At 42.0% G+C, this 16,185-nt stretch overlaps 1 protein-coding gene, 1 long non-coding RNA gene and 1 pseudogene across 2 annotated transcripts; all 3 read left to right on the forward strand.

Annotated features, from left to right (window-relative positions):
- The first annotated feature begins 3,602 nt into the window (after positions 1–3,602).
- Positions 3,603–4,254, forward strand: LOC127774250 (ubiquinol oxidase 1c, mitochondrial-like; annotated as a pseudogene).
- Positions 4,255–5,239: 985 nt separating this feature from the next.
- Positions 5,240–11,750, forward strand: LOC127774857 (uncharacterized). Its single transcript, XM_052301148.1, has 6 exons — positions 5,240–5,752; positions 8,401–8,505; positions 8,591–8,644; positions 9,768–10,115; positions 10,226–10,291; positions 11,114–11,750. The coding sequence occupies exons 1-6, from the start codon at positions 5,715–5,717 to the stop codon at positions 11,505–11,507; spliced, it is 1,005 nt and encodes a 334-aa protein (XP_052157108.1). The 5' UTR covers positions 5,240–5,714; the 3' UTR covers positions 11,508–11,750.
- An 872-nt stretch (positions 11,751–12,622) lies between these two features.
- On the forward strand, positions 12,623–13,790 carry LOC127772961 (uncharacterized). Its single transcript, XR_008017486.1, has 2 exons — positions 12,623–13,074; positions 13,183–13,790. It is a non-coding gene; the product is annotated as an uncharacterized LOC127772961 (long non-coding RNA).
- The last annotated feature ends 2,395 nt before the right edge of the window (positions 13,791–16,185 follow it).

Below are 16,185 nucleotides of genomic sequence, written 5' to 3' on the forward strand. Positions count from 1 at the left end.
TACAACTGGATGCGTAATGACATGGTGATAGTACTGCTCTACTGGAGACTTTGTACAAGGCATATGCTGAGCGAAACAATACTTTACTTTAGTGTGGAGCTGCATATGCCACATTTTGCTTGGACTACGTGCATAAAAACATTATTCTCAACATTCATATCATCATATGAGCCAGCCAACTAGCTAACTGGACTTGTCTCGAGAATAATTCTAGAGAAACTTCTGATTAGCAGCTCTAAGGCGAATGATACTATTTGGTTTTGGGAATAGTTGAATCGGAATCTTTCGCATAATATATCAGAATCTTGTCCTACCACTTTAAGTATCTGTATATGCAATTATAACTCAGCATGGTCGAACCCATGGGCCAAAGAGGCCAAGACTACGTCAAAAAGCATACTTCTGGGGCACTGGAAACTGGAGAGAGGTATGCAATGTCATTATCAAGTGACCTGGGTGGGAAAGGGACAATATGCTAAAGGGCTGCATAATAATGTGATGCACAAATCGCAATCTGAGCCTACAACGCAAAGACCAGGAAATAAGGAAACACAATTGAAAGACTAGAATCACAGTAATAAAATTTAGTTGTGAAAACCTCTATGACACCTGTTTCTTTTGTTGAAGTTACTAGATAGTATGCCACGTTATACAACGACGCGCAAAGCTTTTGCGAAATTTCAGTACCACTGTCATATTGTAGAATCGCATCATCAAATATAATATCATAGAATATATTTTCTATTAATTGGTTGAAATAAGCATATGGACACAATCAATTTGGTTTCCCAATTGTTCCTTAGCATTTCATTTTGAGTAAAGTGCACGACAAGTTCCTAAAATTGTATAACAGTGTTATATAGTTTATAGGTCTCTAAACTCTCAAAATATATATTTAGATCTAAAACCTGCTAAAATGTGTCATTTTGGTTCCAAATTACCACGGCCCTTCCAAGATCCTATGTGACGCTAACATGTCATGCCACACAAATGCTGATATATCATATTCACCAATCCTACACAGACTAACAAATATGACCCGTTCAAAAATTTTATTTTATTTTCTCCTTTTTACTTTTCATTTCCTTTTTTCTTCTTCATGCTTTGGATGCCGAGGCTCCATTTGTCATTGTAGAGTTAATGATGATACACGTCATTGTTTATGTGGCATGCCACGCCAACGCCACATACGATCTCGAAGGGACCATGGCAGTTTGGGGCCGGAATAACACACTTTGACGAGTTCTATGATCTAAATATTTCTTTTGAGAGTTTGGAGATTTAGATACATGACCGTACAAGTTTAGGGATCGATCGTACACTTTACTCTTACGTTTTTTATCCACATAAATTTTCGATGCTGTCCTTTTGTTCGAAATCATCGTTCTACTTACCCACAGTGGACTCAATTGCCGGTTTCAATTAGAAATAGAATCCTGTATGCTCCAAACTAGGAGTAAACTAAAAGAATTCTTTTTATTAAAAGCACCAAAATTTTTAGTGTAAATATAGTATTTTCTAATACCGAAAGTATCAAGAGATATGAAATTTTATACTAGAATATATATTACTTTCCAGTATCTTCTTAAGGACGGTAAAATCACTCAAATTAAAATGCAGAAGAATAAAGATCAGAATCTTGTAACGCTTTTTCTGCAGGACAAAGTCCAATTTGACTCACTTAATTGTACGCCGAATCTAATTCATACCCCTTAACCAGAAAACCGGATAGGACGACTCTCCGAACTAACGAAACAGTGCAATTTGACTCTCTCGGCGGTTTTGCTGACATGGCGCTGACATGGCAGTGTTGACCCGGACTTCGTCCCACGTGGCACTGACATGGTTTTAGAATTGAAAAAAAAATCAGTGGGACCCATCTGTTATTCATACAAAATATATTGTGGGACCCACTAGCATGTGGGGCCCACATGTCATCCTTCTCCTTCCCTTCTTCCTCCTCCCTCTCTCTCTCCCTTCTCTCTTTTCTCTCCCCCATCCGGACGCACGCGGGGATCGATGGCGGCGGCAAGCGGGGGCCGGAGTGTCGATGGCGGCGTATGTGCGGGGCTAGAGACAGATCGGCGGCGTACGGGAGGCGGGCGCTGGAGTGTCCACCACCCCCTCCAGCTCCACCTTGCCATATCCATGTCGTCATCGTCGTCCGTGTCCCCTTCCCCCCTTCCGCTGCGCTGCCTCTCCCTTCTCCCTTCTCGGACAGCGGTGGCGCTTTGGCAGGCGATGGCGGAGGAAGGGGAGTAGCTCGACGGTGTGGAGGACGCTCCCGAGCTCGGCGGCGGAGGGTGGGCGAGATCTCGGCGGCGCCACCTCTCCCCTTTCCCTTCTCCACCACCGGCAATAGCCTCAGAAGGCGGCGACGCTTCGGTTAGCGGCGATGGAGGTAGAGGAGTATCACAACGGCGCAGAGGGCGCACACGAGCTCGGCGGCGTTGCGCTCCACCGACGCCGCCTCCCATGACCGCGCCATCTCCCCCAACGTCTCTACGCTCCTCCGCCTTGACTACTCTGCCGCCTTTGCCGAGGCCAAGCTCCCCGTGCTCGTCTGGCGACGCCGTCGTGGGCGTGGTTCCAGCAACAACGCCGCCTAGATCCCCCGCCTCCTGCTCGCCGCTGCCGCCGCTTTGGTCCTCGCCCGCATGCCGCCGTCGCCACTCCGGCCAAGAGAGGGGGAGAGAAAGAGAGAGGGGAGAGAGGGAGGAGGAAGGAGAGAAGGAGAGAGGATGACATGTGGACCCCACATGTTAGTTGGTCCCACAGTATTTTTGTGTGTGTAAATGTTAGATGGGTCCCACTAATTATTTTTCAATTCTAATGCCACGTCAGCGCCACGTCAGCAAAACCGCTCTCCAAAACCGCTGAGGGAGTCAAATTGCACTGGTTTCATTAGTTCGGGGAGTCGTCCTATCCGATTTTCTGGTTAAGGGGTACGAATTACATTCAGCATACAATGAAGGAAGTCAAATTGGACTTTTTCCTTTTCTGCACATATGCAATTGCTTAAACCCATGGGCCAAACACTGCACAAAATTAGCCCAACAGGGTGCTTGTTTATTGGAAAAAGTGCACTTGGACTCCCTTAATTGTTCATCGAATCTAATTCATGACTCTTAACTAGAAAACCGGGTAGAATGACTCCCCTAATTAATAAAACCGGTACAAATTGAATCCCTCGGTGGTTTTGAAGAGTGGTTTCGCTGACGTGGCGTCTACATGGCAATGTTGACTTGGTCTGCTATTGACGTGACGCTTAGGTGGCATTATAACTAAAAACATACACGTGGGACCAATTCGTCATTCACATAGAAGAAGAATTTGTGGGGCCCACATGTTAGTCTATCCCTTCCTCATCCTCCCCAATCTCCCCCTTATCTCTCTCTCCCTCCCAATTCAGCAGGCGGGGGGCGGCGCCGGCGGCGACGATCGCCGAACTTCGCTCTCGAGCCTCGGTCAGGTCTGGGCGGTAGCGGGCGCGACCTCAACGAGGAAGTTGGGCTGCGCGCCATGTCGGACTCCCAGACGCGGTCGTCGGGGTAGCGGACGGGGTCGGTGGTGGCCTGCTGGGGGTGCCGAAGTTGATGCGGATGGTGAGGGAGTGGAAGAAGGCGCCCTCAAAGATGAAGGGGTGACCAGTGGTGGCGTTGATGAGGCAGTCGGAGAGGAAGGCCCGGGACTGAGCCAACGCCACTAGCTTCGAGCACAGCGGCGGCTAGATACGCGCGCTGCTGGAGGAGACCGAGAACGAGCGGATGCACCTCATGACCTTCATGGAGGTGGCCAAGCCGAGGTGGTACGAGCGCACGCTCGTGCTCGCCGTCCAGCGCGTCTTCTTCAACGCCTACTTCCTCGGCTACCTCCTATCCCCCAAGCTCGCGCACCGCATCGTCGGCTACCTCGAGGAGGAGGCCATCCACTCCTACACCAAGTACCTCAAGGACATCGAGGCCGGCAAGATCGAGAACGTCCCCATGCCGCCGATCGCCATCGACTACTGGCGGCTCCCCGCCGACGCCACGCTCAAGGACGTCGTCGTCGTCGTCCACGCCGACGAGGCGCACCACCGCGACGTCAACCATTTCGCATCGGTACGTGCGTGCGTGTGAATTCCCAAGCTTGATGTGTGCTTTGTGTAGGTTTGTGATGACTGAATTATTTTTGCTTGTGATGTGCATGCAGGATGTCCATTTCCAGGGGATGGATCTCAAGGATACGCCTGCCCCGCTCGATTATCACTGATGATTAATTTTCAAAAGAAGATTATCACTGGTGAAATCTTGCGGCGGCTTCTGTCCTGCTCAGCTCTGCAGTTGTTACCAGGAAACACGAGTTGCTGTTGATCTGTTGTATCCTTCCTCGGCCTCCCCGCCAGGCGGACGCGCAACGGGTGCAGCGTCTCGGCGACAAGGTTGTGCCGGAGGATTTGCCAGACGGGCCCTCATCTGCAGCGCGTGATGGTGTAGTTGTTCTCGCCGAGGAGCGAGCGCGCCACCTCCAGGCGGTCGGCGAGAGCGGCGCCGCGCTCCACAAGGGCGGGGCGCGCGATGCAGCAGTCGGCCACGAAGGAGGAGGAGGAGGGCGACGAGGCGAAGCCGCGCCACAGACAGCCATCGCATCGCCATCCACCGCTGCCGTCCGCACCACCGCCATCGCCATCGCCGCTGGCAGCGGTTGCTCTGCTGTTTTTTTCAAAGATAGAGGGAGAAGAGGGCCCTGACAAGCTGGCCCTACGTTTTTTATATTTTTCCCTAATCAATTGCATGTGGGCCTCATGACTAGGCTGACACATCAGCATAATGGGCCAAGTCAGCATGCCACGTCAGCAAAACTGTCCTCCAAAACCGCTGAGGGATTCAATTTATACTGGTTTTAGTAATTAGGGGAGTCATCTTGTCCGGTTTTATAGTTAAGGGTCATAAATTAGATTCGGTGAACAATTAAGGGAGTCAAAGTGGACTTTTTCCTTGTTTATTACTAGCATCTGGGCTTTCCATGCCTAAGCGGCCGAGCAGATACCACCATTCCAAAGCAGGAGCAGAGTCCAGAGGAGAGGCGGCGGAGTGTGCGGTAAACCATGGCGATGGCGCGGCGGCGGCGTGGAGCCAGAAAAGGCGGCGGCGCGGAGCAGCACGCGGCCAGGAGGCGGGCGCAGATGGCTCGGTTGCGGGCTCGTGGCGTCAGGCGGTCAGCGCGTCGGCGGCGAGGGACAAGGCGGCAGCCAGAGGCTCGCAGGCACCGTGGCCCGAGGGCACGCGGCGAGCCAGCGATGTCCCGGTCGAGGAGCGGGGTCATGGCGCCAGGCGACGGCGGCGGCGGCGGTCGGGGCTTCAGAGGTTGGGGTTCGCCGGCGCAGGTACGGACGGCGGCCGGTCGCCGCCCTACCCCAGAGTCGGTGGGTCCGCGCTGGCCCACATGCGTGTTTAGCGGGGCCCACATGCTATTGGGTACGCCCTGTGCCGCGCCTTCACTGGAAGGAAGATTGCCCGTGCATCAACTTCAGCACGAATCGCAAGGCAAAATGGACGGTTGGTAACAACCACGCGCCAAGAGAGTGGCAATAGCGGCGTATATATTTCGGAAAAGGAGGTGCTGTCAAGAGGGCCCCACTCGCAAATGGAACCAGGAAGAAGAAGCAAACCATCACCGCCACCACCTCCTCCTCCCCTCCTCGTCGATTGCTCATCGTCTTCCTCACCGGGATGGCGGACCAGGAGGATCAGGATGATGGCGGAAAAGGGTAAGCCCTTGCGTTTCGTTTCCTGCTTGTTTCTTTTGCTACTCAATGCCGTGCGAGTTTGTTCCGTGAGGAAGATTCTGCTCTTTTCTGAAGGTGATTATGCACGAAAATTCACCACCGCGAGTCATTTGATTGGATTTTCGCTTTGGCTTCTTCTCGAGCTCTTTAGCCTGCAAGCTCTCGTGTGTTGACTAGTTTCTGAAGTTTCGTGTGTTCTTTGTTCTTCGAAGGCTCAGAGCAGTTCAAGGTTTAGTGGCTAAACCCCTCCCAGTTTGGAGCCTTGCAGGATCGTGCATCGCCGATCAAAATGCATCTGCTCGGATTTTCACTTTGTGGATTTTATTTGAATTCTGTGAAGTCTGCGATTTCTCATCTGAAAATATTTCCGGAAGCTCTTGTGTTCTCTTCGTCTTGAAAGCACTTTCGGGTTTCCTTGAAGCCTTCTTAATCTCTCTGCTTGTTTCTTTTTCTACTCAATTTCGTGCGAACTTGTTGGTGAAGATCCTGTTCTCCGCGAAAGTGATTAGGCACGAAAATTCACTACCACGACGAGTTTTTGCGACGCCATCTGATTGGATTTTCACTTTGGATATTTTTTTAGCTCTCCAGCCGGCAAGCACTCGTGTGTGATTAGTTTCTGAAGTTTTCGTGTTCTTTGTTCTTGAGAGAAGTTTAGGTTTCAGTTAAAACCCTCGTCGTTTGAAGCCTCACAAGATCGTTTATCACCGATTGAATCTGGAATATGATTTGCTCTCACCTGGAAAAAAATATTCCCGAAAGTTCTTGTGTTCTTTTCATCTTGAAAGCATTTTCGATCACGGGCACAGCTCCAAGTGCATCCCCAGATTCATTTAAGTGGATCGGAGAAGGCCAGAAGGCCAGAATGGCCATGACTTCTGCTCAATTGACATTGTTGTGCATTGCGTTAGAGTTGAATCAAAACCATGAGGTGATATGTGTTTCCGTTAATGCAGCACAGAAACAGTATGCTGCTCTTGTATATAGAACAAGGAGTCATATCCCCTTCTTCGTTATGTTTTGGTTGGTTTAGTCCGTTTGGAATGTTAGTTGCTGCCTGCAAATTGTTCAAATGCACTGATGAAGTCCAACCATATGATATCTATTTCTTCAGTATTTCTGTTTACTTTTCTGATAACTAGCATGGTTGCCTGTACAGATTGCTCGGCTAACATTTTTATATTTTCTCTAATATAATAGCATATATGTTTTCTCATTATATTATTCAAATATATTAAAATGACAATATAATTTTAAATTTTGCAATAACTTTACAAAACTACAATGTGTAATATTCATATTATATTTTATATACGTGCTAGTTATTAATTATTTTTAATATCAAATTTTAGTTATTTGTAAATTATATATATTCCTATATGGACTCTAGACTCGTCTTTTAATATTTCTTTTTTTTTTAAAATTCCGAATTTTCTGTAAATTGTATTTCTATATAGACTCTATGCTCTTCTTCCAATATTATTTATTTTTATTTCTGAATTTTTGTTATTTCTAATTGTATTTCTATGTGGACTCTAAACTTATCTTTCAATATTCTTTAATTTTTAATTTCGAATTTCAGTTACTTCTAAATTGTATTCCTATATTTATATTCCTATATTGACCTTAAACTCTTCTTCCCATGTTTTTCTTAATTTCAAATTTTAGTTATTTGTAAATTGTATTTTCATACGGACTCTAAACTCTACTTTTAATTTTATTATGTTTATTCTAAATTTTAGTAAGTTTTAAATTCCTATAAGGACTCTATACTCTACTTCTAATATTCCTTATTATTAATTCCGAATTTCAGTTATTTCCTAATTGTATTTCTATATGGACTCTATACTCTACTTCTAATATTCCTTATTTTTAATTCCGAATTTCAGTTATTTCCTAATTGTATTTCTATATGGACTATTTACTCCTCTTCTAATATTCCTTATTTTTAATTCCGAATTTCAGTTATTTCCTAATTGTATTTCTATATGGACTCTATACTCCTCTTCTAATATTCCTTATTTTTAATTCCGAATTTCAGTTATTTTCTAATTGTATTTCTATATGGATCTATACTCCTCTTCTAATATTCCTTATTTTTAATTCCGAATTTTAGTTATTTCCTAATTGTATTTCTATATGGACTCTAGTCTCCTCTTCTAATATTCTTTATTTTTTAATTCCGAATTTCAGTTATTTCCTAATTGTATTTCTATATGGACTCTAGTCTCCTCTTCTGATATTCCTTATTTTTTAATTCCGAATTTTAGTTATTTCCTAATTGTATTTCTATATGGACTCTAGTCTCCTTTTCTGATATTCCTTATTTTTTAATTCCGAATTTCAGTTATTTCCGAATTGTATTTCTATATGGACTCTTCTTTTTCTTTTTTCCCGATTAATGTGAGAATTTTTAGGCCATGAGAACGAACGTGGAGGCTCCTTTTTCTATTCCTTTAATTATATAATAGATTATTGGTTCTTGGTTGCATTAACCAGACATAAGAAACAAAAGCTCGAAGAAACAACAGATCGCCTGCATATTGAAGAAACATGACTATAGTTTGGTTGTTTCTTCAGTACGACTGTTCGGTTTTCTAATGGTTACTGTTTCTTGGTTCTCATATTAGGGCACCAGCCAGCATTGAGGAACAACAATATATGGATTTTCCTCCCTCTTCTCTACATTCTTATGTTCCAGAACAACCTGAAATAAGTCTGGATGCTGAATCCATGTGAGCACGTTTTTTGTTGTTTCCCTGTACTCTGTAGCTTTGTTTGGTTTCCTGATTAGCATTGGTTTACTGTTTCTTATACTAGGAAAATGCTGACCTCTCTTCCACTCTATGGAGAACCACTATGCACTAATGAGAGGTGAGCATGGCTTGGCTATGCCATGTGTTTTTTTTAACAAAGTTGTGTTATATGTATTAAATGAGTGATAAGGAAAAAAAAACACACCCATCTTAGTTTTGACATTTTTAAAATAAATAGGTACCATCTACTTAAGAATTAGGTGAGAATGCCAATAACCATTGGACCTAGATCATCTTGATGGACAGCAAAAGATTGAGATGGACTTTATTGATCTCTTCTTAGGCCCCATTCTAAACTACAACTCTAAACTTCAACTTACTCGTTCCCAAACTGCTAAACGGTGTATTTTTTGCAAAAACTTTTTATATAGAAGTTTCTTTAAAAATTCAAATGAACTCATTTTTCAAGTTTATAATAATTAATTAATCATGTGTTAATTGCTTGCTCCGATTTCCTTGCCGCTGAAAAGCTCAATTTTTATGCTTGCATGGAACGAAGCCTTAAGCATGTCTTGCATATAATGCTATAATGAAATACTGGAGTGATTAAATGTGGGCCAGTGTGAAACATGTGTATGAGGGTGGACCATTAGTCCCTGCACATATCTTGTTCTGCACCATTTGATCCATATATCTCTTGCTTCACATGCCTTGAATTTTTACTAAACAGTATGTACCATTCTTCCTTGCACATGTCTTGTTCTGCACCACTTTATTGATTTTTCTTTTTGGGTGGGATCTAGCTTTTATCAAATCAAGGCAATACAACTTATCAGCTCAGCTCAAGGCAATACCACTTTATTGAACTGTCTTAGTGCAGTTCAGCTCTTGTGTTGCCCTCTTATCAGTAGCTTTTCATGAAGACTAGGACTACAACTAAGTAGTAAAATAATAGATTGAAATGGATTGTCTAGAACTGGATTTCGTACAATTTGTATATCCAAAGCACACTCCATTTTGGGATGTGCAACAACTAGTTTGGCTACCTCATCGCGTCAAATACTCGAACCCTTTTTTATGTGCAGTATTTGATATACTATCATGAACAAATGAAATGAAACACTTCCAGCTTTCAATCAAAGCCAGGCTCCTTGAGCCTTTATCTAAAAAAAAATGAAACACTTCCAAAATTCTGTGTTATTTCTTTTGTTATAATACACACTGATTACCTTGAACTGCAGTATCATTGCCCACGTTAAGTCTGTTAAGGGAATACTTGAATCACTCCTTCGGAGAAATGACTGGCTCAAGGTTGATGAATACCTGACAAAGATTGTTTCTGAAAATTATTTGAACTCATACTCTGCCATTTCTGGTGTACCAATGAGTGAAATTAATCAAGCACACCCTGAGCTTGCTTTACTGGCAAGGCGGCAACATGTTTATGATCTGCTTGTGGAAGGGAAGTATGATGAGGCCAGTGACTATTACAATGCGAATGTCGCTATTCTGGAGAAGTGTAGGAGCAAAAGAGTGCGCACTGCATCATCAGATCTGAAAGTTCTTATCAGCAATCGAACTGCAGCAGTGTGAGTATATTCAGATAACTTCTTACGATTTCAGTCTTATCAAACAAACATGACAATTCGCTCAGTTATACCAAAGCATCTGACTATGAATTTCTCTGTTAATGTTTTAGGAATAATGATGTTGATACTGGCATGGCTATCAAGGACTACATCTACCTTTACTATCCCATTTTCAGGTACACATTCCAAAATTTTATTAAATTGTGCAAATGAGTCAACAATTTGTTTAATATTTTCGTCACTTGCTCGATAACTCTGAAATGGTTATAGCATATTATTTCGTACATAACCGCATGCCCAATGTACTTACGTTTATGAATTATAGTTTTTTTTCTAAGACCAATTGTTAAGACCATTTAGTAAATTTTGTACATTGTTGCTTCTCCGGTGATTGAAAGAGATGAACTATTGATATATTGAGAACATCATGGGCTCATGGCCCTTTAGGAGCTAATGCAACCAAATTTGTTGAGTTGATGTGTGATCAATCACACCTTTTTCTTTTCTTTTCTTGAGAGCCACACAAGATAACCTTGTCAAATACTTCAATTTCTGTAGTTCTTTTTTAGTTTACAGTAATGCATTATACGCAGTCTGACATTAAAGATTCTAATGAAATGCATCCACAAAGTAAATTGGCAGAATGCATAGGGAACCAACAGTCCAACTAATTTTAGCAAAAACTTCGGATGATCAGTTTTGAACTATACACATTCTAGGAACACACACAGTATACTAATTGTGCTAGAATTAAGGTGATGGAAGCACTGCATTTTACCGCGCGCCAATGTGGTGGCAGTGCTGTCAATGGCATGATCTTTTTTGCAATGAAGGTATTCGATTTTTTTTAATGAAGGTATGAGTAACCTATAAGGATCTTTCTTCATATAACATAGCGACTGCATGCATTTTGTCCCCTAAAGTACCCCATTCTCTATTGAAGAAGCATGTGTCTCCCTTATTATACATTCTGCGTTCTTAACTGAATTGATATGTAGGCCTGATATTCGGAAGAGAAACTTTGGGAGAAAACCCCACGAACTGTGGGAGTTTGCTTGGCGCAAGAGTACAGTTTCAGGCTTCAGATGTTTTGCATGCCATAAGGTCTTTAAGCATAAGAAACTCACCATGATTGAGTCACACTTGAAGGGGGATAGAACAGATGATATCACTGCTTGTCCAGCTGTAACAGAGAATGTCCTCTCCCGCCTCCAGCTCGCCCTGGATACTGGAGCAGCAGGCAGGCTCTCCCGTAAGATAGAAAGAGGAAGGATGAGCCGCGACACTCAAAGTACTGGAGATGAGCATCCCTCTCCAGATGGAGAAGAAGATGGTAGAGGAGACGGATGCACAGACTCTGCTGGCCCTTCAAATGCTGTACCAGCCTGCTAGATTTCCCTTCTGCTAACAGTGAAAAGAAGTCAGTAGCAACACATCATATCATGCTGTATATATGCTTAGAAAAAAGAACAGTTAAATCATGCTGCCAGCAACAAGTTACAGCTAGAAAGTAGCACACAGCTTACCTTTAGAGACATGGTATAGAGAGAGACCTTGCCTTTGGCCTGCCGGAAGTAACAGCAATGTTGATTGTTTGAGACTGAGTTGAGATGTGGTATAGTGAATGGTGGTACGAAATTGCACGCTGTCCTGCTTGCTCGAAGAACGTTGCCTGCATCAGGGTTATATATAGTATATGATGCCTCTCATTGTTCATGCTTCTCTTCCTCGTTTTTGTTCAGGGTCATCACTTGCTGTCTTGTCTGATATAGAGTGAGGCAAAGAGTGCATGAGTAGGCTAGGGAAGCATCTAAACTAATGATAGCACTGGATATGATATTCTTTTGGTGAATTGGACTGATATTATTTTCTTTTTGGACTTACATGAATTTTGGAATTTGCATCAACCTTGGGTGATATGGTGTAGAGAAGTACAATACATGTATGCAAGCTTACATGTTGGGAAACCCATCACATGACATCGATGTGTTTATTTTGAATGTTATATGAATGCCACCTTTTTCTTGTCATTGGAAAGGTTAGGAGCTAGGACCATCTTATCGCCCTTGATGAATAGTGAAGTGAGTTTATTCAACTGTATTCTTGGTTTGCTGATTTTCTTTACTTGAATAGTGTTTATCTTTTATGAAAATACATAGTTCTTGTTGGAGTAGAAATATTTTTATTTGGTAATGCAGCTGTTCAGAGCTAGAAAAGATATTAGATAATTACCGTTAAACTGTTATCCCTTCTTCCTATAAAGTTATCACCCACTAAGTGCAATTAATCTCCTAAAGCTCAAACCACAGTGTTCCACGTCATCATCAATTGACAGCCGTTGGATCACTTGATTACATTGCATCTCAATCGTTGAATGAAAAGCTGCTGAGTTCACAGGACGTGTGAGTCAGCAAAGAAGGCCCATGTTAGCATAGCAAAGGAGGCCCACGTCAGTGCATTGCAGCCCGCAACCCAATCAGTGGTCTAGGGTTCGGTATCTCATCCTCCCGAGCCCTGAGTTCTGAATCGGAGCGGCGGCGGCGTAGTGCAACGCGGTCGCGCGTTCCCCTACGCGCACGCGAGAGGCGAGCCCGTCTCAGCCGCGTATCTCCTCTTCCTCCTCCCTCCCCGACGATCTGTGTCTCCGTCGAGCCACCTTCCTCAACCTCCGCGCCGCGCACGCAACTAGCCCACCAGCCGCGTCGTTTCCCCACCCTCCTCGCTCCGCCCCACCTCCTAGGCTGCTCGCCTCCTCGGCGTATCACAAAAAACTGAAACCGCCGGCACCCACCAACAAGCGGTCTTGATGGCTGACATTAAAAACCGAGCAGATTTCATGGATGTCGAGCTCCTCACCATGAAACGTCGTTCGATTTGTTTTCTTAGTTCTCCCCTGAAATCTTCAACCTCAGACTTCACCTTGAACACACCCAAGGGGGTGTATATTAACCTCCCGAAGGTATGCTTCTTCCTCTTCTTGAGCCATATATTTTTCATCCAATAAATTGGCTTCTGCTTTCGGTCATGCTAGATTGATTTGTTTCTGTTATCCCTCATATTCTTCAAGAATTAAGAAAGGAGGGATTGGTTTTGTTTCGGCTCTACTTCAAGTTTCTACCGTCAGCGTTAAACAGGATTGAAATTTATTTAGTATATACACTTCACTAAAGGAGACAATTCATGGTATGAGGATCACTGGTATGTATACTAAATTTACATCACGCTGCATACCTGCACCGATAGTTCATTTTAATTCTGAATTCCGGATGCAAATTGCTTACTATCGTTGTAACAACTGCTGGAGCAATCTATATATACATTGGGTAATCATAATTGCCTCATATTCATTCTTGGTCACATGATTTCTATATATTATTATATGCCCATCCTGCGACACATGCTGTGCAAGAGGTACAAGTAATTCCTTCCATAACAACAGTCTAGCTATTTTTATACACATTGATCCCTAATTTTTTATATGTCTATCCAGATTCTTATTTGGTATATGATGATCCTACTTTACACCCATATAACTTAATTTTTCATTTCTTTTCTGGCTAGAGTATAAAGAATGCTCTTTGTAATAGCAAAATTGAATAGTTTGTCAAATATTGGGTTTTTCATCAAGGCCATCCGACTATTTATCTTCAGTTTTATGGATCTTTCAATCCAAAATACTACAAGTTGTTTTTTTTCTGTTGACAGAAATTTTCAGCACTAAGACATGATTGGTATCCTAAGAAACAGATAAAATTAAGATGGATCTTCAACAAGAACCATCCAGCAGGTTATCACTAATCACCAATTAAGAAATGTTATTACATTCTTTTCTCTATTACTCTATTCCTGGTGCCTTGCATTCCATGCACCATCATTTTCTTTTCTTGAGGGTAATTTTTACCCGGCCTCTATATCCAACCGGTGAACCGAATATATGCAGACTTTTAAATTGGGAGCTTAATCCCTCAAACAACACAATCTGAAATTCACTCCTATAAAAATTTGAAGTCGAGACCTTATGTGTTACTCGGGTCACTGCATGTCTATACTTTGCCATTTATTGCGCTTTCCTTCAGGAATCCCCAAACTTTCAAACAAGATATGCTGCTCATTTTTCATTTGTGCGTTCTTCACAAGTGAACGTGGATGCAGTTGCTCAAGCGAATTCTTCTACAAGCCCAACAATTTCGTTAATTGCCAAGCAAATCTACAAGTGGAGACCTCAACAAACTGAGCTTTTAACATTTCTTACATAAAAAATGGATTACCTCAAATGCAGGTCATTCTAACTGAAGAGAAGGTCAATAACAATAATCATAATTAGTGTCTCTTGCGTTGCTATTACTATCTGAGAAATTTCTATCTTAACCTTGACGGATGTTGCTACTTCAGTTCATAGATTTAATCCTACAGAAATAGTTGTTTGTTCGAAAAAAATTACCATTTCCAATGGCTACTATTACATTATCTCTTACACCTTCACGTGTAGCTCTCCATTTCTACCTACAAAATCCCGCAGCAACGCGCGGGGTATCATCTAGTTAGTATTCAAGTTTGTCCCAATTTCACGTCATGTTCCATAAACAAATTAATCTTTGTTTGCTGACTCCTTCACTTAATCTTCCCTTGTGTACTGTAAACTAGCTGGGCGGCCCGCCCAATTACGCGGCTAGCACCCAAACAAAATCATATATATTTTTAAGGATGATTTTACTTAAAATTTATTAAATAGCTATCTCATTGTCTTCAGACTTTGAAAGACCAAGTATCATCATCCTCGTGTTTCTAATTATATAGTTTTTAAAAGTCATACCAGTTGCTACCCCGTATGTCATCTCCTTCTTTATTTGCTTGCTCGATCTACCACTATTTCTATTCATTCTCCTTGGAATCTTTAAAAATTGGATTTTATAGTTTTTAGAATTTATTGTCACGTTGGGTTTCGTTTTTATAATTTCTAGATGTCCCGTCAAACGTTGCCATTATACTCCTCTACGGCCCGTCCATTGTCTCTTCTCTTTATTATTATTGAGATTTTAAAAATCGAACATAAATATAATTTGGATTCATTTTTACTTTTTAGAAGTCCCGCCAAACCGTCAGCGGCTTTGCCATTGTACTCCTCTTTGGCTCACCCGCTGCCTCCCTTCTTTATTGTTACTGAGATTTTTAAAATCAAACATGATTATCATTGATTTTTTTTTACTTTTTAGAAGTTCCGAACCTTTAAAAATTGGACCATATAGTTTTTAGAGTTTATTGTCTTGTTGGGTTTCATTTTTTATAATTTTTTAGAAGTCTCGTCAAACGATGCTACTATGCTCCTCTACAGCCCGTCCGCCGCCTACTCTTTATTGTCATTGTGATTCTAAAAATCTAACATAACTATCGCTGGAGTTCATTTTTTATTTTCTGGAAGTCTCGTCAACCGTCTGCGGCTCAGCAACTATACTCCTATACACCCCGTCCGCTGCTTCTCCTTTTTATTGTCATTGAGATTTTAAAAATCGAATATAATTATCAATGGAGTTTATTTTTTTTACTTTCTAGAAGTCTCGGCATCCGCCTTGCTCATTTGCTTCCCGGCCTGCCTGTCGTCCCTCTTTTTAATCGCATTAGGATTCTATTTGGTGTTTTATTAACATTTTTTATATGTCGTATCAACCGCCACCACTCTACTTATTTATAGGCATGTTACTTAATTTATCTCGTCATGTGTTTTAGATGGTATTTTCATTCAATAGTCTTTATTTTTTATCACAAAATTTAGTTATTTATAAATTGTATTCCTAACTAAAATCTTATTTTTCTTTTTCTAATTTCAGAATTTTTTTTTTCAAATTTTAGTTAATACCGTATTGTGTTCTTTTAATATTTCTATTTTTTATTTTTAATTTTAGTTGTTTCAAAATTGTATTCCTACTTAAACTCTCTTTTAATTTTTCTAATTTGGATACTATTTTTGTTATTCTGAATTTTAATTAATCTCGTATTGGGTTCTTATATGGATTCTTCTAATATTGCTTATTTTTAATTCCGAATTTCAGCTAATTTTAAATTGTCCTAACTC

This window comes from Oryza glaberrima, chromosome 5, assembly GCF_000147395.1.
Source record: "Oryza glaberrima chromosome 5, OglaRS2, whole genome shotgun sequence".
NCBI lineage: Eukaryota > Viridiplantae > Streptophyta > Magnoliopsida > Poales > Poaceae > Oryza > Oryza glaberrima.